Below are 25,563 nucleotides of genomic sequence, written 5' to 3'. Positions count from 1 at the left end.
TAGTTTAGTTGGATATGAGTCAAGGACTTTAATTTACAAAACAAAAGGCATTCTTAGGAAAATTGATATTTTGGTCATCGTTTTTAATGAATTTCGCCATTCAACAATTTTACACTTCAGGTTAAAAACACAAATTAATGAAAGTAAGGCTCTCGAAAGTCAAAAAGAAATTCATTTCATCAATAATATTGTTGAAAGTATATTTATGGGAAATAATTGGTCCTACGCTAAAAACAGGCTAGATGCCCGCCGATTAAAATGCACAGAAAACAGTTACAGAGTAAAGACTGGAGGTCAATTTGCCTTCATGAAATCCAAGCGGGTGACGTTGTGTATACCTCGTCCACTGAGATACGATTACCCTTACACTATGTTTAGCTGTTTGCAGTTGCCATAGCTATTCTATTTTTGTCCACAGAAGTTCCAACCTGAAACGAAAGTATAGGCTTGTGATAGGACCGTGTGTGATTTGAAAGAGCAAGATCCGTGTTCTCTTAAACCAGAACAAAGGCGTGCAGTTACTTCAGGCCTACCTGAAACCGGAATAATAGCTGTAGTACAAAGTCTACCTTTCATTGAGTGAGATCAAATACATGTACATGCACGTACAACCCGTTGCACTGCAATCCCCTTCTAGTTAGCCGGAGCTGAACAGCCATGATGACGATGCAAATTGCACCGACAAGATTACTGGTACGTTGCCCCTTTTTTCCCGACTATTTTGATTCGATATGTAAATTAACCTTACTTCTATAAACAGTAGAGAATGTGGTTTCTAAAAATTTGCGATCCTTCATATTTTGTTTGGCCTGATGACATCAGCATCTGCATCTTGCGACTGTTTTCTTCTGTACAAAAGCCTTGTGTGACTATCCCGTACAGTTAGTGCAATGCAAGGAGTCGGTGCAAATTTTGTCTGGTGGCCATGATCAGATATAGACTTATGTAAATCAGCGAATGATTTATGTAGATAAGCAATCGCGATATTATGCCAGGTTCACACATTCCAAATTTTAAGCCGAATCGCCGCGAAAAGCAATTCTTGAGTAAATCGGGGAATGGTTCTTGGCTGCCTCGGGATGATTCTGTTAGTTCGGTGAAAGATCGTTAAAGACAGGTAAGCGACCCGACAGTTTTGGACATGTTCAAAATTGACGGGGTGACTCGGGAACCAATTTCAATTCTTGGTCTATTCTTCTTGTAAACTAATTCTAGACATTTTTACAGCATTCGGACAAGTTTCGTAGAATTATTCGTGTTGTTAACAGTCCAGAATCATGCCGAATCATTACGAATATCAAGACATTATAAATTTAAATTATAAGAATAACTTACAAATACACTAAGATTTTGCTTAGAATAAATAAGAATAATCAAAGAACTTAGCAAGAATGAATAACGAATAATGCTGAACTATCCAGATTTTCCTAATAATTAAAATCAGCATAATTCTCGGTCATTCTGGATGATTCTGGAGTTTTTCATATATTATTGATGACAACATCGCTACAATTCGTTTTTTTATTCTGCAATAAATCGCAATAATTCGGCTTGATTTGGTCTGATTCGGCTGCCCATTTCTGTTTCATTCTTTAGTTATTCTTACAAACAGCGAATGGGGGCTATTTTCTCCTGATGCCATCACTGAAGAATTTTTTTTCGGGAAAGATCGGGGTATTCGTGGCAATAACTGGGGAATGTGTGAACTAAGCTTTGTAACGTTGAGGCACAACGGGCGACACCGGGTAGCACATTCCACGCAGGAAGTGTTTTGAGATACAACGACTTCTGGAAGAAGACTTCTAGATGAATCTCCCAGTAGTCTGACGTTTTTTTGGCCTTGATTGACGCAAATTGTGGTCAATGAGATAATGAAACATGTTGTTAGGGATGGGGCCATGGGTTTCTTTGTAGATGAATGTGAACGAGTTCTTGTGCGTCTGGTTTTGATTCGGCATTGTGTCTTCAAAAACACTATTTTCAAAAATAAGTAAATACATATCGTATCCTGGTTCAGTACGGAGCTTTTAAAGGGACCAAGGTGAAAAAAAAAAAATTGAAAAAATCCATCGTAAGAATGAAAACAAATCTGCGTTCGAACGCAAAAAATCTGCGTTCGAACGCAAAAAATCTGCGTTCGAACGCAAAAAATCTGCGTTCGAACGCAAAAAATCTGCGTTCGAACGCAAAAAATCTGCGTTCGAACGAAAAAAAATCTGCGTTCGAACGAAAAAGCTGTTTGCTGTTTGCTGTAAGCTGTTTGCCCTCCCTGTGCTGCCCCACCACTTATGTTGGTGATTTTTGTGGGTCAACACATTCTTTGCCCTGAAAACTGTTGTACCAAACATGTAAAACGTATCAATCATGAGCTGACTCATATCATGCTCTTGTAAGTGCAACAGTTTCTCCACATTTAACTGGTTATCCATGGGCCACCAAAAAACATGTCAGGTTAGCCATGGCTATCAGAATAGCCCGACATGTTTGTCGATTGCTATGAGTATGAGTAGGAATCAGCTAATTAGTGAATCCCGTATCTGAAAGTGAGGAAGCAGAAAGTACATGTACATGTACTAGTGTTAGACTAGTAAAATAGGCTTATTGAAAGCCAGAAATGATCAAACAATATATACATGTCAGTCGCTTCTAAAGTTTGGAACTATTACAAGGATTAGGAATGAACATTTATACTGTAAAGGATTTGTGGATAGACAAATTTCTGAAAATCACAATGACGACCAGTTATATTTATTTACCTGAAAAATTTGAAAGATAATTATATAGCCTTTTTTAATTATTTTTTTAAAACTTGCCTCACTTTATAAAAAAGAAACCAAAAAGGCAAATTACTTTTAAAAATGTCTCATAAGTGTGTTGCCTCAGCATAGCATAATGGGTGGGACTGATGGGGTGGGGGGGGGGGTTGTGTTGTAGCTAGTATTGTAACAGGATAGGGACTCTTAAAAAAAGAAGGACAATTAGCTAGATCTTCATTGCAATGGTTAAACTTCATGACCAACTAACAGCAAGCCCTAGTAAGACCGTTTGAAAGCTCATAGACTGCTTTAAGACCTGTTATTGAAATCCCTGTACTTGGGCCACGGACCTACATTGGGCACATATGTCATGCATGTTGGACCTGAATAAACGTGACCAAATCACCCACATAAGTGGTGGGGCAGCACAGGGAGGGCAAACAGCTTACAGCAAACAGCAAACAGCTTTTTCGTTCGAACGCAGATTTTTTTCGTTCGGACGCAGATTTTTTGCGTTCGAACGCAGATTTGTTTTCATTCTTACGATGGATTTTTTCAATTTTTTTTTCCACCTATGTCCCTTTAAAAGCTCCGTAGTTCAGAGCATACGGAGCAAGTGTTATTTTTATGTTCCCTGGGAATTGTGAAATCAACGATTGTTAGCTTCGAAACCAGGACTATTCTTAACCCTATAATTCGATTCAAAACCGAATCCCCCTTTGTGAGTTTTTACCAATGGGGTTTTCTTAGCTTATATAACTTAACTGCGCGAACCGTTGATGCACATGTCGTGGCGAGTTAATTGCCCCATAACAGCTTCTCGGCGCGCGTTCAGTGCATATTTTGTCGTTCAAATCTCTCGAAACACATCCCCACGCATCCAATCGTGTTCACACCGTCGATCGTGAACGTCCAAATGTCCCTCTTTTGTTTGTACCTTAACTTTTTAGGAAGACTCCCATATGTTTTGTACACGACCACAATAGTAGTAGTAGTAGTAGTAGCAGAAACATTTATTTCAATGTTGCCATTTCCACACAGTAAAATGTTACAATGCCGTTTAAACATATTATACAGAGCAAAATGCAATGAATTATGTAGTTGTGTATAATAATGTACATGGATCAATACTAAAACAATTTTACAACATTTAGGTATAAGGTAAAGCGTCACGCTTTTGTATACCCAAACCTATCGACTGACAAGTGGACATGACCGAGAAAAACAGAGACAGTGACAAAGGACAAAATGGACAACAGTGAGACACACAAAGACACAATCGTGGACGTATGCTGGGAATCGTGGACGATATTGTTCTCTTTTGTTCTCTGGTATTTTTTGCCCACGGTTTGAATAAATGAACACACCAGCCTATTCATTTAGTTGACTAATTACGTGTACAATTGGAATTCGTTACAAAATCCATCTTCCGTTACATCTTGGTTAAGTCACAGCATCAGATAAAGGGCCTAGCTTTGTGCGTGAACTTACCCTGTCCTGGCCCACAGTTAACCGACTTCAATTCTTGTTTAAATATCAATTGTGAAGGTTTGTGGTAATGGGGGTATATATCCCCCAATTTTCGACCAAGGGGGGTGGGCTATTGGATCACACCCCACAACCCCGCCCACGTGGTGAGAAGACAAAAAGGGCAGTTTTTGAGGTATTTTTAAACTTCCCTATACAACCAAAATGTATTCAATAGAGTACTGAAAAAGGATGAAAAAGTTTTAAATGTTTTAAATGCGCCGTTTTGATGTAAGGTCAAGGGGCGTAGATATACATGATGTACATCTGTTTAATGAACAACTCCCCCGGTGTCATTTTGTGGTGCCTAGCAAGCGCCCCCCCCCCTTCTTTGTTGTATTCGCGTTTTTCAAATTTGTCTCTGAAATACGCTCTAGACATTATGTACCTACACTGGTATCGACATCCATACCAGTGTAAATCAACAAGAATTTTCCCCTACAACTTACAAGACTTAGTCATGCTGGTCGCAAGATAAAGTCAAAAATGTACATCAGTTCGCAGAGCCTTCGGTCCTCGGATCATTTGACTCCTATCCCCAAAAGTAAAAAGAATGAGGAACGGTCGTGCTGATGCTGATAACAAAACCCAATTTTCTTCTCCTTTAAATCAATTTTACTTCACGGCGGCAAATTGGCAATTTTCTTGGAATTTTCCAACAATAAAAATTATTCCCTAAATAAAGTTAGCGTGCACATATCGGTCAATCCTTGCTATTTTCTCAGATATAAATCACTTCTCAAAAAAGAAAAATGCCCAATCAGACAAAATAAATTGATCATGGTGGCTGCCCCCCCCCCCCCAAAAAAAATCCCCCTCCAATTCGACTAGACATGTAACATAGTGGCTTCATGTATGATTACGCCCCCTCCCAAAATGCAATAAACACAAAAGTTGCACATGTACAGTCTATGTAGCGCGGCCGCGCTGCAGTGATTGGTCTGGTTACCAGACCAAAAGATTCTGACTGTTTCTGATGAGCGTCGGGAATAATTGTCAGGTCTGGGAACCAGACTATGATGTAACGAAATAATAAAATGGAAAGGGCTTAGGAATTTCTTTTTCACTGTTGAGCTTTTCTATATTGGTTTAAATTGGAACAAATCCTTTAACTTTGTTTACTGTTCTTTTGTCGTTCTGTTTTGTAAACTGTTTTCTTTTATTTATCGCTGATTCACCCATCGATCTCTTGACGTGCAAGACACAGTGGCGTAATCAGGGGTTGGGGAGTGCAGAGTGGCATTTGCAACGAGCTAGACTTTTTAAAAGCATAATAGGAGCAAAATCAGGACGGCGAAATTTGCCTGTCGGAAAATCGTACGTCCTTCGGGAAATTTTGCAGGGATGAAGAGCGAAAATGTCCATGATTGTTTGTTTTAACAGTGCCCCCTATCAGAAGATAGTGCGAACCACCCTCTCCCCCAGAATTTTACAAGAATACGAACTTGCAGCAATTTCCAAAAGATGCTTGAACAAATGTGAAATATGTTTGCCCATTAATGAAAATGAATGCCCGATTAACCCTTTACTGCTGGTTCAGACGAAATTGAATGAACAGTACGATACTAGGGACACTGAGTCCTGGCACAGCCTAACTGGGCTACAAAATGCGCTTTGAACGAGATAATGTTAATAGGAAAGAACATTTAAAACTAGGATATTCAAATCCACACAACTATATCCTTTAAAAACTAGGCGTTTTGTCTTATTCACGTATTATGCGTGCGAGAACGAATTTCGGGTCCACTTTTGCGACCCACAAATTTCGCTCGTAAAGCGTTCGCCTTTTGCGAACGTTGAAGAAACTACATGTTTGCTTTGTTGATTGGTCACCGCTGTTCCCGAAACACACAACGTGTTTCGTACACTGTGTGAGAACGACACGAAAAGCGTATTCGTACTCCGTCGTGTCCGTTGTAAACAAGCGGGGATTTTTCCTTATTTTTCGGGAACGGTAAACATAAGGTTGGTTTCCTTTCAACCATATGTTTAAAATAGGCTAAGTAAACAATCCAAAACATGAAATTTTCGGGGATTTCAGGACCTAGTGCCCCTTCAATTTGAATGCATCTTTTACAGGGACAAGTGAAGCTAAAAGACGATAGAATGTTTGGATGGTGAAATTGAATGATTCTTTTTGATTGTGGAATGACGATCTGCGTGATTTTCCTATTTCAATCTAAACTCAATGAGCCAGGCGTTAAATTGAATGAAAACTTGGTGAAATTGGCCGGGAAAACCTATATTACTTAACAAGTGCCGTTTTTGTTTGTTTGATGGTTCGTTCGAAATGGATATATTATTTGTTTTCTCTAGCAAAAGCAACATGGTAAATAATCTGTTTCCGACAATAGTGCGGATAGAACATCTATAAATTGATTTGAAAGACGTTATGGTCAAACGCTGGAATATTTTCAGATATCCCTGCTATTTTGTGGTATGCACCATGCATGCCTTCACCTAGCCTTGGTCAATGCGTTCGTCATTATCCGTCCGTACGGTATTCAGCGGTATATCTTCGGCGAACCCTGACTGTTTGCTATGCAGTGCATGTAAAAAATACAGCACGAACAGCGACCTCATACGGCCACTATTTATATGCAAATTACTTGGATCTAGACTAACGCCTTGGTCCAATCGTATGTGAGGTTTTAAGGATGGTGCTTATTATGCTAATAGCCTCAGCTGACCTTAAAAGTCTTTTTTTTTTATTGGTCGACCGCTGCGTAATACTTGCATAATAGTAAGCGCGGGTTGAAAGGTCATATTGCGATAACGTGAGACCATAGAGCTATATCAAATTACTAGAGCGCTAACTCCTCATTCTTTCGCGCGGAGAAGCTGTGAAGCCGTCCCGGGCGCAGACATTTTGAATTCATGTTGTAGAAAATTATGAATTGAGATGGATTGAATTTTGAAGGTGTACTCTAAATGCAACGCTCAAGTAGAACGTACGCAAACAACTTAACCGCGCCATTACGGTTTTAAAAATAAGTCATGGTAAACATATGCAGCGAATGCTTATTTGCTGATCGTGCGTCGCGGCTTTGGGCGAATCAGCTTCGATAACGCAGCTGTATAGAATACAAATGCAGATGTGCAAATAGACGTATAAACTTCGGACACAATTTCGAGTTTTCTATAGGTTTGTGCATCACTTTGTACAGGAGTCAGCGCACTAGTAATTTAATAAAGCTCTACGTGTGAGACATGTACTGTACATTATACACACAAACGTTGTATGTCTCACATTACACACAGCACCAATGCCCACAAATGTTGTTTCTGACACGTCTGCAAAAGGCGAATAGCTGCAAATATTTGATGACATCGTGATTTACCAAAGTGTGATTGGACACTCCACATATAGGTTTTCCCGGCCAAGTTAGCAGAATTGGCGGCCAAATTGGTGACCAATTAATCATTTTCGCACGAATTTGAATGCACGTTAAGATCAACATTATTTTTCTAAAAACACCAATCAATTTAACATTTGAAGCATGCGATTTCACATTTTAATCATGAAATTTTAACAACAGGGCATTTAAATTAAAATTGCACGAACGAGCATCCAAATTCACCGGAGCTTCCAGCTGTGTAAGTTTGGTCATTCAAATTCACTATTAAGCAGGCATTTGTGAAAAGTAGGCAAATGAATTCGAAATAGGTTTATGTCATTCCGTTGTTTGTTAGAATTAGATGGAGTGCCTTTGTTCCACTTTGGAAGTATGGAAGATTCTGCAAATACTCTGATCACCGTGCACACTGTTAGCTTGAAGCACAAGAAATATAGGTTTTCCAGGCCAAGTTAGCAGATTTGGCAGCCAATTTGGTGACCAATCACTCATTTTCGCACGAATTTGAATGCACGTTGAGATCAACATTCAATTTCCTAAAAAAAACAATCAATTCAACATTTGAAGCATGCGATTTCACATTTTAATCATGCAATTTTAACAACAGGCCATTCATATAAAAAATTGCACAAACGAGCATTCAAATTCGCCGGAGCTTCCAGCTGTGTAAGTTTGGTCATTAAATTTCACCATTAAGCAGGCATTTGTGAAAAGTAAGCAAATGAATTCGAAATAGGTTCATGTCATTCCATTGTATGTTAGAATTAGATGGAGTGCCTTTGTTCCAATTTGAAAGTATGGATATAAAACCTGTCTCCAACAAGATTCTGCCAATACTCTGATCACCATGCCCACTGTTAGCTTGAAGCACTAGAAATATCAAAATGGCAGCTCATGGGCGTTACGTGAGAATTTCAGATGTATATGCACGGCAAGAGATGGATGGCTAACATACCTGCAGGAGACAGTATCCTCATGAATAAAGAGAGACAAAAAGGGACTCTAAGATGATTAAACATCTAAAAAAGTTAAAGAGATATAAACAAATATGTAACCACAAATCACATTTGAAAACAATTTGAAAACAAATTGTTCCAATTTGAAAGTATGGATATAAAACCTGTCTCCAACAAGATTCTGCCAATACTCTGATCACCATGCCCACTGTTAGCTTGAAGCACTAGAAATATCAAAATGGCAGCTCATGGGCGTTACGTGAGAATTTCAGATGTATATGCACGGCAAGAGATGGATGGCTAACATGACTGCAGGAGACAGTATCCTCATGAATAAAGAGAGACAAAAAGGGACTCTAAGATGATTAAACATCTAAAAAAGTTGAAGAGATATAAACAAATATGTAACCACAAATCACATTTGAAAACAGAAGATCAAAAACCCAAAGACAAAGAATTAAGAACATATCGATTTATGCGAACACGATAAAAAGAAGGGAAAACATCACCTAAGTTCAGTGTTGCCTATAGGTTTGTTGTTTCATTTTATGCCCCCTTTTTGTTTAATTTGTTTACATTTTTACTTCTTTAGAATAAGGAGACAGATAGTAGACACTTTGAAAAAAAAATGAAACGGAAAAACAGAAATGATAAAAAGGTGCAACAAATAAAAAGACTCGCGTCGTATGCCTTCGTTTTATTTTAATTTTTTTGAATGCAAAAAGTGCTAAATAGAATGCACGGAAATGAAAAAGAAATCAAATGTGTCATGCAAATAACCCTTGACCAAACCGACTGCGAAATTGAATGATCACCTAAACCGAATGACGTAACTTCAATTTATGATAAGTTAAACATGAAAATGTCAGGTTCTTAAACGAATTTGAACGCCTAAAATCTAATACGAACAACGGGAATGACAGCAGGGCGCTACTCCGCTTCAAATTGGCCACTATCAAGATGAATTCGAATGCTATTTTTGCGAAATTGGCCGGGAAAACCTATATTAGCCCGCCTACACTTATCTGTATTCCCACGTCCTGCGCTAAAAATCTAGCGCAAAATAATGAAAAACATAAGCTTTCGCCGACGATTGGACCAAGGCGCATGAGGTCGCTGTTCGCAATGTATATTTACATGCACTGCATAGCGAGGATATGCCACCGATTATACCGTACAGACAACCTCGTCACCAGTGCTTACTTTATTTCCAACCTCGTTTAGTAAGCCCTGTATGCTGATTCGAAACCAAAATTGTGTAGTTGGTGTTGTTACATCCAACGTGCATTACGTGTTTTCACGATCATTGTAATTATAACGTCCACGCCTTCGCAGAAATACAACTTTCCTTTCCAAATTGCTCATATTAATATGACATGTTATACTACATAATTTGCAGGATAAGATTGTAACATTTTTACTTCGAAAATAATCGCGTGTTCTCGTAAAGCCCGGTTCATACTTCACGCGAAAGCGAACGCGTGAAGTATGAACCGGGCTTTACTCACGGCGCGACGAATTGATGCTGGTTTTTACCCCAGACACCGCATACAAAATCAAACGCTAATGTAACGGGCATGCAGACACCAGACTATTCCTTATTTGCATACGTATTCAAAAAATTGCACATGCAAATGATCCAATACCAGGGTAAGAAAGCAGGTAGTGGTATTGGATCATTTGCTCGACACCCTGCGGACGGGGTTGACCGTACGGGCGGATAATGACGAACGCCCTGACCAAGGCTAAGTGTAGTATTTAACAAATAATGAATGTTTCACATTCGTGCAAGGAAGAAAATAATTTCATTAGATGACAGAATGCATGGAATGTTCCATTCCACTCGGCCTCGCCGGCCCCTTTGAATGGAACGTTCCATCTATCTCAGCTCATGACATTACACTGAACATTGCACCCGTAGTCATTCATTATTTATACATGTATTGACCCATCTAGAAAGGGTGAAACAGCGTTCGCTCGTACCCCCCCCCCCCGCCCGCCCTGCAAACAAGACCCTGGGATACATTGAAAACTTACCTGTGTGCTACTGCATGAATAAATATGGAGTTATTATGCGCCACTATTATATGTATGAAATTGTCATCACGTCTCATAATTTGCGCCAGGAGTGTCATATTGACAAATATGGCGCGGTATAAATGTTCACTATTATTATTATTATTATTATTATACTCTGATGAATTCACGTTCTGATTGGTTGGATTTTGCGTGACCTGTGACCTGCCCGTCATCACGGTCAGGACTCTGCAAGGTTTGAAACCGGCCGTTAAAACTGATTCATTACTCTTAATCCAGTTTAGAGATGTTTTTTTTTCGTTGAAAAGCGTAATAATTTAAGAAATTCTGTCAAACGTATCTGTTTTGTAAATTTTCAATTGCCGTCACTTGCTCAGGCTCCGTTTCGAATCACAAACGGTCGGATAGCGTTATCATTATGCGACGCTCACAATTTTGCCACATGGCAAACTCTTCCAATGAAACAGAAATCACATCCGGTATGGCATGTGCGAATTTAAATGGGAAGTTTTCGGATAGCATTTGCTCACATTGTCTAACTGCTGTCTTGAACAGCTGCAGCCAGATGCTTTATACATAGGTCATCAGCGTATCCCAGCGTCCTTTTTGCAGGGTGAGGATACGAGCAAAGAAACAGCGATAAATGACAATAACAGACTATAACTGACAATAAATGAAGGGAGAGTGATGCGCCAAGCCTCTCTAAAAGCGAATCATAAAACAAAAAAAAACACTCAAACATAATTTTGTTGCGAGCAACATTTCAGACATTGGTGTATCTTTTTCAAAGGTTTTAAACGGCTTCCCCAGGAAAAGTTCAGAATATATCGTACCTTGACATTGTGCACTGTTGATCTATTTATAGAAAAATACTAGCAAATACACCAAACTACATTTTGTTTCCTTTGCACAGATTAAATCGTAACCGGGGAGTCAAACTCCACGCCGTGGTGCCCTTCACGTAGGCCTACACGGCAGTCCTGTTAGGCCGGCCTGGCCGGGGTACCACTTTTGGTCCTGTGAAGACTTCAATCAAAAATTTATCCTCCGTGCATTGATAGGACAAGCTCCTATGTTTATCATCCCTACTCATAATCAAAGGAAACGACAACATGATCATGGAAGAAGCTTCTCGTCACACAAGGTATGCCCGTCCCAAGGATTACTGGTGGAGTAGTAAACACGTCTACCCAGACAAACCAAGGATCACCTGTCCTTCCATCTCTCGCTGGGTCGTACTGCGCAGTAAACGGGTATTGTCAACTCCAATATGCCGATCAATTCTTTTTGTATTGACATTAATGGTCCTGACTTCAGTCATGCTCAGTAGTCCAACCACCGATTTCGAGATGGATGACAGGAGGGAGAATGTACTATTACGCAAAAGTACTCCTAAAATGGCCAGTGTGAGGTCGACAGCAATCAACAATACGAGGTAAGATCTGAAGAATATGTCTGACACAATGGTACCCCGATACAGTAATTCTCAAGACATTAATGTAAGCACATGGATATGAATCGTGTTTGTACGAAGTGGTTCTGAAAAGAATCGGAAGTGATGATTCGATAATTGTCCTAATGACATTCAGAACATCTCTGGTGGAGTTAACATCGGTGGTTTGTTTCAGTACCACTTTTCAAAAGCTTTTACATGGCAAATCCGTAATTGTATGGAGGTTTATATAGTATGATACTCATTGAACAGATATTAAGCCCCAAAATAATTATTGATGCCCTCACCCGACCTACACAACAATGTGGAAATCTCCTTTTTTGTTTTCTACTTGAAACAAATGAACATTTACATTGCTTATTTTTAAGTTTTTACATTTGTTTCTTTGCAATGCCAAAATTTTGCATTTCGTTGCAAAGCGTACACAATTCTAACTTACCATTATTGTTTTGTACGTGTAACTGAGGCCAAGGCCTAGGGCATGTGGTATGAATTTGTGATGTGCTATGTACACCAAGGGAATGTTTGCAGGGAGGCGTTCCATCAGCAAATCAATGCTGAAATGTTGATTTGTTTTTTTGTCTGGACAATTGACTCCGTAAAATCAATAGGTGGGGGGCTCGTACCATACTTTCAATGGGGGCGCTGTTCAAATCCGACGATTATTAACACTATATAATACAGGATAGTGTACAAATACCCCCGTTACCAAGCAGGCTCTGTCCGTATTTTGTGCACAGGCGTATATTAAAACCAGTGTAACTGTTTTTGGTGTCAGAGCAGGGGGGGGGGGGTTGGGGTTGATATTAGTTTTTAGGAATTTATATAGGAAAAAAAAACATTTTGATAGAGCTGTTTTTTTTTACCCCCAAACCCCCGCCCTTGATCCGCGCCTGATTGTCACCGTGCACAATGCACATAATATGCACATGCACTGTACATTGTATCGCATGCATGTGTACATGTACACAGATAGTTGGTGCATGAAGTATACATGTTTAGCCTAAAGTTTCGTGTACGTTGGTAGACTGGTCCCCCATACCATTTAATTAAGGCCATTAATTGGATCACCTTTGCGCGTGCACGGTATTATTGGTTATTTTTGAAAATGATGAGTACAGCTTCGCGCATGGATAACAGTCCTGACACTTGAACACATGGCTATCTAAAAAAAAACAGAACCGACTCGTGCCATAACAAGTAGACAAAATCGCCAGTGGTTCCATGAATGAAACGTTCAAGCACATCAACTGCATAGGTTTCAAAGTACTGAAAATCGTGCCCCTTTCTTTATTTATAGATGCCAAAGACTCTTTTTAATTCAGCGAAACTCGAAGCTCATCACCACACAAACTGCACAGCTGGTTTCGCGCTAACATTATTTTGTGATTTTGTATTCAGGGTGCGGGAACCGGACCTAGGCTAGTTCTGCATAATATAATCTACGTACACTTAGAGGAAAACCTTTATTCAGGATTCATTGCTATCTACCCTTCCCTTAATTCGAAGGATAATTGAGTGACCAGGAACACCCATGTTTCATTGTATTTAATATGTATTCATCAGTTCGCAGAATGGTAAATGATTAGTGGTGGACAGCTGCATTTTGTGACATTTGCATTAAAATATATAGACATATCTGGGGAATAGAATGTGCAAATTACGTGACATTTTTTCACAGTTACTAATCCATACCATGTACTTAATCCCAATGTTATTTTTATGAAGCAGAGCGAGCCACATGTTTGTTTTTAATATTTGTATTTTGTAATTCGGTCACTGTTTTATTTTACTCACCCTGTATAGTAAGTTGGTAAATAAATCAGTGTTAAATCTCGTTACAGATTAAAAGAAGTTGACGAGCGTGTTGAACAAACAACTAACTGGACAATCAAAGATGAGTCCCAGCCAACAACTGAATCTTTCGGTCCGGCTAGGTAGGAACCATGCACAAGAATTCATTTTAGGGTAAACGACAAGGACTTTTCAGCATTAATAAAAACCTGGCTGTTCCAATTAAGGAGAAATTAAAAAACGGTTGTGTATTCACACTCTTAGAAAAAAAATACACAGGTTGTGTAAACATTTATTATATTTATATGTATATGCGAACTCGCTTGCAATTATGATAGAAGTTACGTAACGTGTGTTTGGTAAAGGTTTTCTTGACAGTTGTGTAAAAGTTTACTTGATGTCTGTGTAAATATACAGGGCGTCCTGAAAAAAATATGGTGCATGCAAATCCCTTCAATTTTGCTAATTAACAACCAAAATTGTCTGCGGATGTTTACATCATCTTGAAGGTAATAGATTTAGCTTGAAAATACCGTTTGTTTCATTGAGATTGCTTTTGTAAATCCAAAGATATGTTTGAATAACGGCAAAGCCAAGAAACTCATTTTGTGCCACTTTCTGTGAAGCAGTTAAAATCAGTATAGTCCTAGTCTAAAACCAAATCATTACTGTTAGTGATTTTAAGCAGAGTGTGCAATATTGAACTCTTTCATTGAAGTTTTAAAGAAGTGAATCTGTCTGTACTTTTAAATTGTTTCAACATAAGAACAAAACCCTATATTGTCGTATGAATGGAATGTTTGTCTTACACTCATAGGGATAATCTTATCAAAAGAGCCATACTGCTATTGTCTGATCTTTGAAGTACTCGCTTCCTAAACGTGGCACAGAATTGTTGTTTTGGGTTTTTTTTTGTTTTGTTTTTTTGGCTTTGCAGTTATTCAATCATATCTCTGGATTGGAAAAGCAATCTTAATTAGACAAATGGTATTCTCAAGCTAAATCTGTAACCTTGCAGATTGTGTAAACATTTTCAGTAAATTCCGGTTGTAAATTGGCGAAAAGGGCGGGGTTAACATGCACCATTATTTTCAGGACACCCTGTATTTACATGTTCATTAGGTAAAAGACAACTAAGTAAACTTTACACAACTTTCAGGTAAAGCAACACTTCATTCCCACGTTAAAATTATGCTTTCTCATTGAAGAAACAAAATCAAAACACCACTTGTTTCATTTTCAATTTATATTTTCCTTTCCCGAACTGCTTAGAGTGTGTTTGTTATTGAACATAATTTAACTGATTCCTTTAACATAGATTATTCCAAATTGAAAACGTAGGCCAACATGCGGTGCAGCAAATTATAGCGTATAGGCCTAAGTGAAGATGGAGAACACCACTACGTCTTTGACAACGATGGTGTATGCCGCAAATATGTTCGGTCTGTGAAGGTAACATTTTCCTAAAGCTCTTGTGATTGTCATACCATCACTAATCACCAGAAATTCATCGACACTTTGCACGATTAGAAACGACAGGATATTCGTCCCCAGGGTGTCGAGCAGTACGCGCCCACTACTACCTGCTCTCTCACCCTGGTACTGGATCATTTGCATGTGCACCATTTTTGAACACGTATGCAAATGAGGAATAGTGGTCTGGTGCCTGCCTGTGCATTACATTAGCGTTTGCTTTTGTATGCGATGACTGGGGTAAAAACACAATCAATTCGTCGCGCTGTGAGTTACGAAAACACGATTGTTTTCGAAGATAAAATGTTACAATCTTATCCCGCCAATATGCAGTATCACATTGCATATTATTATGAGCAAATTGGAAAGGAAAGGAGCATTTTAGAGAAGGCGTTGACGTTAGAATAACAATGATCGTGAAAACACGTAATGCACGTTGGAAATATCAACATTAACTACACGATATAAATCAATAACTAGCCGATTGCGGCATCGAATCAGGATACAGGAAGAAAGTTTTCTGTCGGGCTTACCATTGGAAACGAGGTGTACAATTATGAGCATGTAGTACACTACATAATGTCCTGTAACATTTTCTTGTGCAAAGTGTCCAGGCATTTCTGTGGACTGGGGACGGTATGACAATCACAAAAGCTTTTGAAAATGTTGCCTTCAAAAACCGAAAATAGCTGCGGCATACCCCAGAGTTTCACCGATGTCATGGTGTTCTCCATCTTAGCCAAACTGACTGCTTTACTTTACTAAATGTACGTGTTTTCAAGGACTTTTTTTCCGGTGAATCTGACATAAATTAGGTTTTATTTTACATAACTATTTTTACCTAATTCTTTTTTCACATATCTTTTTGAGAGTGCAGCATCAACCTCTTTTCATTATTTTTCCTATGACATCCATCATTTTGTTTCAATTAATGAAGGGACAAATAACACGAAGAAGGAGGAAACACGTTTTGCCGAAGTTCAAAGCGGAACGAGGAAACATCCTCGTAGTTGATTCATTGCTCCGTTTCTCATGTCTTTACCCCTCTCATACTTTGATATAAACAAGCATGATCTTAAAAGACAGAAAATACTGATAACAAATTCAGCTAATTAAAACTGATTAACGATGCTCTCGGGTGTAGTATTTTTTTCCGACTACATGACTACATAATCTTACGTTTAGTGTTTACAAGAGTGTAATATGACTTTTACGACGACTGTCCCTTTTCATCATAATCCTCTATCCAGTGTCTTTGCACAGAAGTACGCCCCTCGTTACTCTCAAAACGACTCCGAGCTTTTTAGCTACCTCGCTGCCATCAGCAAGCAGAAATGGGTGTACAATTCAAGCAATGCAAAGGAGTTCAGGTAAGAGCACTGAAATACATTTCCTTTTTTTTTTTTTTTATAATATTCAACTCCTTAAAGGAAAAATACAACATTTGCAAACATCAAAAAATAAAACTACCAAATCATTTTGAAATACCTTGCTGGACTGTTAGTGAATGACAGTGTAAAGCATACTATAAAATCATGGCACCTGGTATACTGTCATTTTCAAGAAAAGTGGTATTTTTGTATCAATTTCCAACGCTGATCGGCTGATCAGCGTTGGAAAAAACTGGCTTTTTTTCTAATACTGGCCCCAGTTGACCATCACACTTGTTTGCAATCGATTACACACCTATGAACGGGTACAAGCCAGCTAGACTGGTTCCCTTACCTTACAATTCCCCAATATATGTAAACTGCTCTGTTTCTTCCTAAATGGAGTCAGGGAACCAGACTACAAGAAAATGATTGTTTTTCTTGGTTTTTATAGCATTTTCGAACCCAAAACCTCCAAAAAGTCAGTGTAACTATATTTGCTATATATTTCCAACCCCCCAATTCCATCCATTTCTGAAAATTACAGCAAAAGCAAATGATGTATATTCCCTTTAACCTAATCTAGCAAGGGTTTGACGAAAACTTACATGTCAAGAAGTTCCGGGCCAAACTGTGAGGGTGGTTGGTTTTCAAAGTGCCAAATGCATGATACGAGCGTGTGATTGATTGACGGTGAACAGTCTTTCGGATCTCTCCCTTTTTCACATTGTTTGACAGGGTCGACTTACGAGCTGCTCTAGGGAAAGAAGGACGGTTTGAAAATTTCATCGCAACACGACAAAATACGCGGCTGGACCAAAATATCAGCTTTTATCTTCGTGGCTCTATGCTAATGTCCAAAACCTTGTGGAGATCGCTTCCAAGGGTAAGTCAACCAAATGTACTCCCCCCCCCCCTCCCCAACAACAACAACAAAAATGTGGCAGAAATCTCGATATGACACCAAATGCAAGTTACCTGTGGAAACACTCGTATCCGAAAATATCTGCTTATTCCTACTCGGCAAAAACTAACTATGTTTTGATGCATCACTTGGCATTACTTTTGGGAAACACTAAAGACCGTCCGATGTTCATAAACTGGAAGGGTGTGAAAAAGAAAGGCAGAATTTTCAAACCTTTAACGCGTTTTACGCAAAATGTCTTTTTATTGCTTTCAAACATCTTAAAAGTTGAAATCAATCACATAGAGTTGACGATCTCAACACTTTGGTTGCTCGGATACATGAAAGGCCTACCTTTTTAATTATTTTTTTATATTTTTATTTTTGGTACCATCTTTTTAAGGAAAAACACTTAAAATAGTTGTCTAGGATGCAGGTATCGGACAAAAAAAAATCTCACAAAAATGAAATTAGGCCTCAACATTTGCCCACGTTGCTCATTGTGCATAAGTCTTGAATTGACTGATTTGGGAACTGAAATGTCAAGTGTCGCATGAATGATTCAAGATTTGAAGCAAAACTTTTGTGTAAATTTTGTATAATTTATAAATTAAAATGTTGCTTTTATCACACCTAATTAACATAATTTGTTACAGGATACAATATATAAACGTAGACGTCATCGGACCTGTAGTGTTGTTGGCTCCAGCGGTGTACTGAACGGATCCCGATGTGGAAATCTCATAGACAAGGCAAACTTTGTCCTCAGGTAGGTCATTTAAATTCACGAAAACCTCTCTGAATAAATGCTCTGTGGTGCAACACTCGCTTTTCGTTGACTGTACCATTACGCACGTGCTTAACCGGTCACTAAAATTGTGTCTTCCATTATATTACTATTATTCCAACAGATTCAACTTGGCTTATGTGAAAGGCTATGAAGCCGACGTTGGCATCAAAACACACTTCACGACGTTAAACCCTTCATTAGTATACAAAAGGTTAGTGCATATAATTGCCCTATTAATCTTCTTCCTTTGTCTGGCCCGAAATCTCTCCACTAATTGAGTATTCCAACTCTTTGCCCCACATTATTATTATTATTATTATTAATGGTTTATTGTTCTATTCTATCGCCGCCAGCAGCGGAATTGCAGAATAGTTACATAAAAAATAAAATTACACAGAGATTTAAAGAATAACCATCATGAAAGGGCATAGGAAGGGAGGGAGTGATAGGGACGGGTTGAGGGGAATGGAGCTGGGAAAACATGTATGGTATTAAAGTACACAGATACAAAACAAACAGTAAAAATCGAGAAAAACAGTTTAGTGAAATACAAATGCAATAAAAACCAGGCTTCCTTTTTAAAATTCTGTACAAACAGGCTGTAAAACCGCACAGGATGAAAAAGGTTGGGAAAAGAGGATGGAAAGGTTGGGTGTACACAGGGGCAGAGGTTGATACAAGTAGGATAGGGAAGTTGTCTTGGGGATGGAAGGCATGGGAAGGGAGGTTGTTATGTGAACAACAGGATTGTGGAAGGGAGGGGTCAAAGGTAAAGAAAATCAACGGGAACACTCAAATGTTACAAAATAAAAAAAAAATTCGACATAAACACAAATGCATAAAAATTCAGGATTGCAGCTAGAGGTCACATAACGCCTTCATTCATGTTTGTTGCGTTGTTCTATAGGGCATAAATATAAACTATAGGGCATGAATATATCAGCACACGATTTTATGTAAATAGAAACGTTATCTATTTCATGGAGACCGTAAGCATAAGCATAAGCACAGCAAGATGCGCGCTTACTTCAGAGGAAACTTTTGCTGAGGTTCATCTGGACTTGATTTCTAAAGTGTGTTCCTTATTCCTCGAAGATTTCTGTTGATGATCCTACAAGTCCTTTGCAGTGATACTTTCCCCTGCCCTTTTTGAGACACTCAGTTTTTTTTTTACAACTCTTGAACACAAGACGTGTTCGTATTGGCAGCCACCCGGGGTTCGTGAATGACAGTGCTTTGTTCGCGACATTGTTTATAATTGCGTATCAGGGAAAGACCCCGCTCAAAATTCTACAGCCTCTATTGTTTGTTATTATTTTGGTCAATTTTTAAACGGATGAGATAATAGTTTAATTATACTAGTATAGCACTCTCAAACCGATACATTATTATTTGGTGCCAACAAGCTCTGACTGTTATTGTTTGCTCGGTGCTGTTAAACAATAATAAAATGAATATACCAAACAAGACCGGTTTTATGCTGCACCCTTACAGGTTTAATAGGCTGAGGACCAAGCAAAACTATGCAGACTTTGAGGAAGTCTTAAAGCAGTTTAAGGGCAGCCAACTGTGGCTGCCAGCATTTGCTTCCACCTTGCATCATCGAACCCTCCTCAGAGTCGCGAGTGCTGCCCGATATTCCAAGCTAGTCACGCCCATCCTTGGCCACCCTGACCACTACACCACCGTGGCAAAGCTTTGGAAGAAAACGTTGAATGTAACTGGCTGGACCACAACAGGTAAGCCATTATTTTCGAGAAAAAAATTACAAGTGCAGGAATTTGCAGCCCGTTAACCTTTCGGACATTATGATCCCCAACAACAGTTTTTTTTTTAAAAGGCGAAGGTGGATTTATTGAATGGCTTCCCTCCTATACCTCCTTCCTTCTGCTGTCCGATACAATCTGGAAGGTTTTCACAGACGTTTATACGATTCATGCTGACCTATTGTTTGTATGTACAATCGTGTTGGCTGATGTCTTTTACTATGTTCCCTTTCCCAGTTGTTTCTGTATCTTTTATTTTTGTGGCTCTACTGATGTCGTACCCAAGACCAAAATCTCATTTCGTTTAAACAGGTCTGCACGTGTTCACGTCCATCTTCGATCTGTGTGACCGAATTGATGTCTTCGGTTTCTGGCCGTTTGCCGAATCCTTGGAGGGCAAGACGTTACCATACCACTACCACGACGGCAGACGAGGCTCGTCAGCTCACAGTTTCACCAAAGAATTCAAGGCGATATTGCATTTGCACGAGCTTGGCATTATCAATTTGCATTTGGGTTCATGCTTATGATCGTTCTATGTGACCTGCTAATTTTGTTACATGTCCCAGAAAGCAATTTTAAACCTTCCCGCCTGCTTTAAAATGCATCATATGGCGCGAAACGGAGCTAACTTCTATTATGGACCATAACTTTTACTTTTTGTTCATTTGTTTATGATGTTAATAACAATCTCGGTTTATTTTATATAAATAGACATTTCTTTTATTCAAGGTTTAATAAAAGAAATGGCGCGCGTGCTGTCTGGCGCCAGACGATGGCTGATTTACGTTAGTAATTCTGCATTTTCATTGGTCAATTCACAATGGGTAATGCATTGTGCATGTCTACCAAATCGGTAGACTAATGTGAAGAAAAACATAAGCGTTCTCCACGAGATGGTAAAGGCCCTCGCGCATCACCGCTCGTGCTAGTCTTTTTACGTGTCAGCATCCATGGTGCGTCACGTGTCCGGGTAAGGCGGACAGGCTAAATACCCCCTGTTCACTTACCGGGAGCCGCTTTCAATTGAGCCCCTCTTTTATCGGCTCCCGCTTGAAAAGAAAGCGGGTGACCTGTTTCTACAAACCGTCCCACGGTTGGCACTCCCGGCTCCCGCTACAAATAATCATTTTTATAACAATGAATCCTGCGGTTTCATACCCATCATTGGCGGCTTCTACTCACCGACCGCAAAGACCTGGTACATTGCTAATCCTCTAATCTCTTGTCTGCCCTAAACATACAAGCCCCACTGCAAACCGTCACCATGCACGGCTGTACCGTGTGCGTTCATGCGTGGACCGTCTCCCGCTTTGGCTTGAAGGGTCCCACACTTCCTCAATAACAAAACCGTCCCACGGTAAATGAACAGGGGGTATTTAGCCCGCCCGCCTAAGCGCGTGGGACTTGACTAAAGGCTACCATCTGGCTGGCTACGAGCCTACGGCCCTGCGGGGGGGGGGGGGGGGGGGGGGGGTATATTTGTAGGATTTCTTATTGATGATAAAGTCACTTGAAGTACTGCCAATTCATTGCAATTGTGTAAAAGATGGAAGATTTGGAGTAATCAGCACAAAAAAATATTGCTCCCTTTGAAAAACAAATATTGTCTGGTTTTCACCTTATACGTCTTGTATTTCTTGGTAAAACATTGTTCGGGAAAATACATCCCGTACGACTGGAGATAAACTACCTACTCTTCCAAAATTGAATTATTACCGATAACATGTAACACCAATTTGGGGTACAAAGTCAGCCTGTAAGTATTTAAAATGTTCAATGAATATCTGCAAGCGCTAACTGGGGAAATGATTCTTGAGGGTGCGCGCCTGTAAAAATGCCAAAAATCCGTCCGCTGAGCTCATGAATACAAGTTATACCCTCAAAATATTATATATAAAAGAGTTTTGAGAGCCATAAAATTGGGGAATTGAAGAGATATGGTAATGAACCAGTGGCCCGGACTTCGAGCTTCAAACTCTGAGCACTTTGGATACTATTGGGCTCGAAAGTGGCGCTATTTTACCATGTTGTGGAGGGATCGTTTTTCAAGACGGCAACTTTTCCGCTTTGGGGAAAATAGGGGTCGTCTTCTTTGGGTGAGAATATCTCGAAAAGTCGATGGTCAACCCACCAAAAAATGAAAAGAAAATGAAAGATGACACATTGATCATCCTTTTTCTGTGCAGTTTGAATATCTGTGAGAGTTTTGAGTATTTTTAAAAGAATTTTGAAGTATGCGCATTTAGCACTAGTGTCTATGGGAACTTTTGTGCAGGTTTGCACCCAGGAATGAAATGTTTGTCACCGTGAGAGGGCGACAAATTACAATAAATATGGTCTTTTTCAGACTGCTTCTCGGCAAGACGGTTATCGGAAATTATGTACCTCTCTAAGGGGTTTCCTGGCAAGGCACATGCAGGTTCTTAGATCTTTCTTGAAATAGATACTCCGCACCAGAGATCCGGGGGAAGGGGAGAAAAAAACTACACAGAACGTTCTATCCGATTTACTTTATTACTTTGTTCAAACTACTGCATTACTTTATACAGCAAGGAATTAAAATGGACCACATGGAAATATACAAGGTTCATCGGGACTATTGACGATAAACACACCAACCACAAGCTTACTTGAAACGACGTTTATTAAAAATAGTCTAATGATGATCTCACTGCCTAGTGCTCCTTTTGTCTATTTCATTCATTCAAACAATTGCGCGTATTTGATGTGATCTTTCTGAAGCTGGTGTTTCACATGCACAGCGGGGCAGCCACGATTATCACGTGATGGCCAATCGAACGCTCTCGTGTATGTTTTACTTACATGTGCAAGCTACTCGAACGTACTCCATATCAACCGTAAGTATAGCTTTTCCCGGCCACTTTACGAATTGTTCTAACCATTTTCATTATCAGCCATTCAACTATCGTTATTTTTACACGTGATCAAATGAAGGTTTCTTTTTAAATGGGGGACATTTATTTTCATTTTCAGGCACCCCAGATTTTGCACCGAATGTTGGTTTTCGTTTCGGGACATTCTATTTGGTTTTAGTGCATTCAATACTTACTTTGTAGCATTCTTAAATAACGTCTGTGAAATAGTTTGATAGTTGACGCATTCAAAGTAGCGAACGTCGGTGTGCCTTTAACGTATAACCATGCTTTCCGTTTCTTATTCGTTTATGGGCAATCACTTTCATCGTTTGGTCATTCAAGCTAATGAGATATTTGAATTGATATTTTCCTATTTTCCTCCGAGGTTGATATTTTCCCCGAAATCTTGGTAACTGTAAAAATTTATAAGTTAACCAATTAACTGTTATGAGGGAAACAAGATGTATGCAATGAAATGATTTTTTTTTTCACTGATGATCTTTTCTACTTGATTAATACGTTGCAAGAATATTTACGTTGACGATTTCTTGACGTGCAAGACATCGGGGCATATATGTTTGGCAATGGTTTCACCATCGGGAACACGTCTCTTGGGAAATGTCTCAAATGTTTTCATAGGCCACTTCCATGAGACGATCACAGTTCCACTCCTTTAGGTTTATTCAAGCGTATGTCTGTCTGAACACCTATTTACAGGGCCCATGCAAGTTAATTTTTCAATGCAAACCTTGAAAATACATCTTTGTATCACATTTTAACCTTATTTTCAAGTTTTATTGTTCCATTTTTAGAGGCATTTTTGATGCCTTTCCTTTTACCCGGCTATTTCAGCACAAACAGTTGCTAGCATTTTGGATATTTTGCTGTCATGAATTTGTTTTCTTTGGTGATTTTTTTTTTACGATGGTACATTGTAGTAAGCCAATGAGTATCCCTTTTTCAAAAACGTTTTCAAATAGCACATTTTGGGTTCACGATTTGAACAGAAAACCCCTAAATCTGAACAATGTCTTCCTGAAATGGCATAACAGCAACAGCAACAGTCCGGAAAAGCATGGACACTTTCAAATGTTTAAAGAATATTATTAGGTGCACTTTGCAGTAAGATTAACCAAAAAAGTATATCAAATATATAGTTTTCATACATTTCAAGAATAGTAAAAAGTTGCACAAAATGTGTTCCTCGGGAAAGTTCATTGCAGGGACTCTTTAGTTAAGAAGGAGAGGCTTGCTTCTACGGATTAAAGCCGTCAGGTATGATTGATGGTGGCAGCGAGTAGGTGGGGAGTCCAACCTTCAAGACCGTCATTCTCTAGTGTCTCACCCCGTGCATTTGGGAGGGGGCACCATAAAGACCCCCCAAACTTGACTTTTCATTAACAAATCGTGCATAAGCACGGTTCCAGCGCGAAAAGGTAGTATTCGATTAACCAATAACTAGTGTTCAATGACCAATAACTTAAGAATGAGAAATCCCGTGCGTTCCATGCTTAATAATGCCCTAATTAGCGCTAAGTTTGACCGTTAATTAGAATATTGAGCACATGTGCGAAACCTTCACTAAAAGCTAATTAACGTGACTAAAATGTAAGATCCACAACTTAAGAATGGATACCTCTCAGCATTTGTGTTTAAGAACGAGTTAAAGTTCCATAATTAGCCGCCTGTTAATGGAATAAATTATGTAAGTGTTTAATTAGGTATTAAAAATGTCACCCAGTGCAGATTGGCCCTCATTGAATTTAGAAAATCGTAAGTTTTGGTTCTCAAAGGGCCTGCCCGGCATTACTGTTATTTTGTTTTTGTCTTAGTTCCCGTAGCGCTTTGCATAATAATAATTATTTTTGATTGGAAGGGGTGTGAGGCTGCTGAAAAAAAGAAGACTTTTTGACTCAAGTTTTAAGAATTTGGTCATCAAAATGATGTGAAAATTAAAATGTAGAGGAAATGGCAAATTCCCATCTCCCCAGGTGCCCCCCACTGAGAATTCATAATTTGCTGCTTGCCAAGGAAGTGTCTTTCTAAAGAATTATGTGAGTTATTAAAACGAAGAGGAATACAGATGACTACCCCCTTACGTCACACTATTGTTAAAAAGTGTTGATTCGGATCTACGAATCTCTTACACTGGTCACAAAGCGTGGATTCGGAACGACGAATCGTTAGTAAAGTGTCGATTCGGAATTATGAATCCACACTTTGAACACGTCGGACAATTGTTCTCCATAACGAGCATGAATAGGACCGTCTGCGTGAAAATTTGCTTTCAGAAAATTGCAATGCATCTTCACTGTCAGATTCTCCGCCGTCACTGCAAAATCTATTTTTTAGTCAGAATAAAATCGTCGTCTGAACTATCTATTTTGACGTATGGAGCATATACACACGCAATGACTTGGTTGTACAGGTGTGGCGATACACATGCTGAACACGCCAGGAAAAAAAATGTTGCAACCTGAAACCACTTCCGCGCTGGTGTAC

At 39.2% G+C, this 25,563-nt stretch overlaps 2 protein-coding genes across 2 annotated transcripts; both read left to right on the top strand.

Annotated features, from left to right (window-relative positions):
- Positions 1 to 11,564: 11,564 nt before the first annotated feature.
- On the top strand, positions 11,565 to 14,026 carry LOC119725990. Its single transcript, XM_038197611.1, has 2 exons — positions 11,565 to 12,067; positions 13,930 to 14,026. Exons 1-2 carry the CDS (start codon positions 11,745 to 11,747, stop codon positions 14,024 to 14,026), a joined length of 420 nt encoding a protein of 139 aa, XP_038053539.1. The 5' UTR covers positions 11,565 to 11,744.
- Positions 14,027 to 16,555: 2,529 nt separating this feature from the next.
- LOC119725989 (alpha-2,8-sialyltransferase 8E-like) lies at positions 16,556 to 20,908 on the top strand. Its single transcript, XM_038197610.1, has 6 exons — positions 16,556 to 16,722; positions 17,461 to 17,608; positions 18,283 to 18,395; positions 18,538 to 18,627; positions 19,911 to 20,155; positions 20,495 to 20,908. Exons 1-6 carry the CDS (start codon positions 16,556 to 16,558, stop codon positions 20,710 to 20,712), a joined length of 981 nt encoding a protein of 326 aa, XP_038053538.1. The 3' UTR covers positions 20,713 to 20,908.
- Positions 20,909 to 25,563: the final 4,655 nt, after the last annotated feature.

Source organism: Patiria miniata, unplaced genomic scaffold (genome assembly GCF_015706575.1).
Source record: "Patiria miniata isolate m_02_andy unplaced genomic scaffold, ASM1570657v1 HiC_scaffold_19, whole genome shotgun sequence".
Lineage (NCBI taxonomy): Eukaryota > Metazoa > Echinodermata > Asteroidea > Valvatida > Asterinidae > Patiria > Patiria miniata.
Note: the sequence above shows the minus strand (reverse complement) of the source record. Positions and strands in the feature narration are given on the sequence as shown.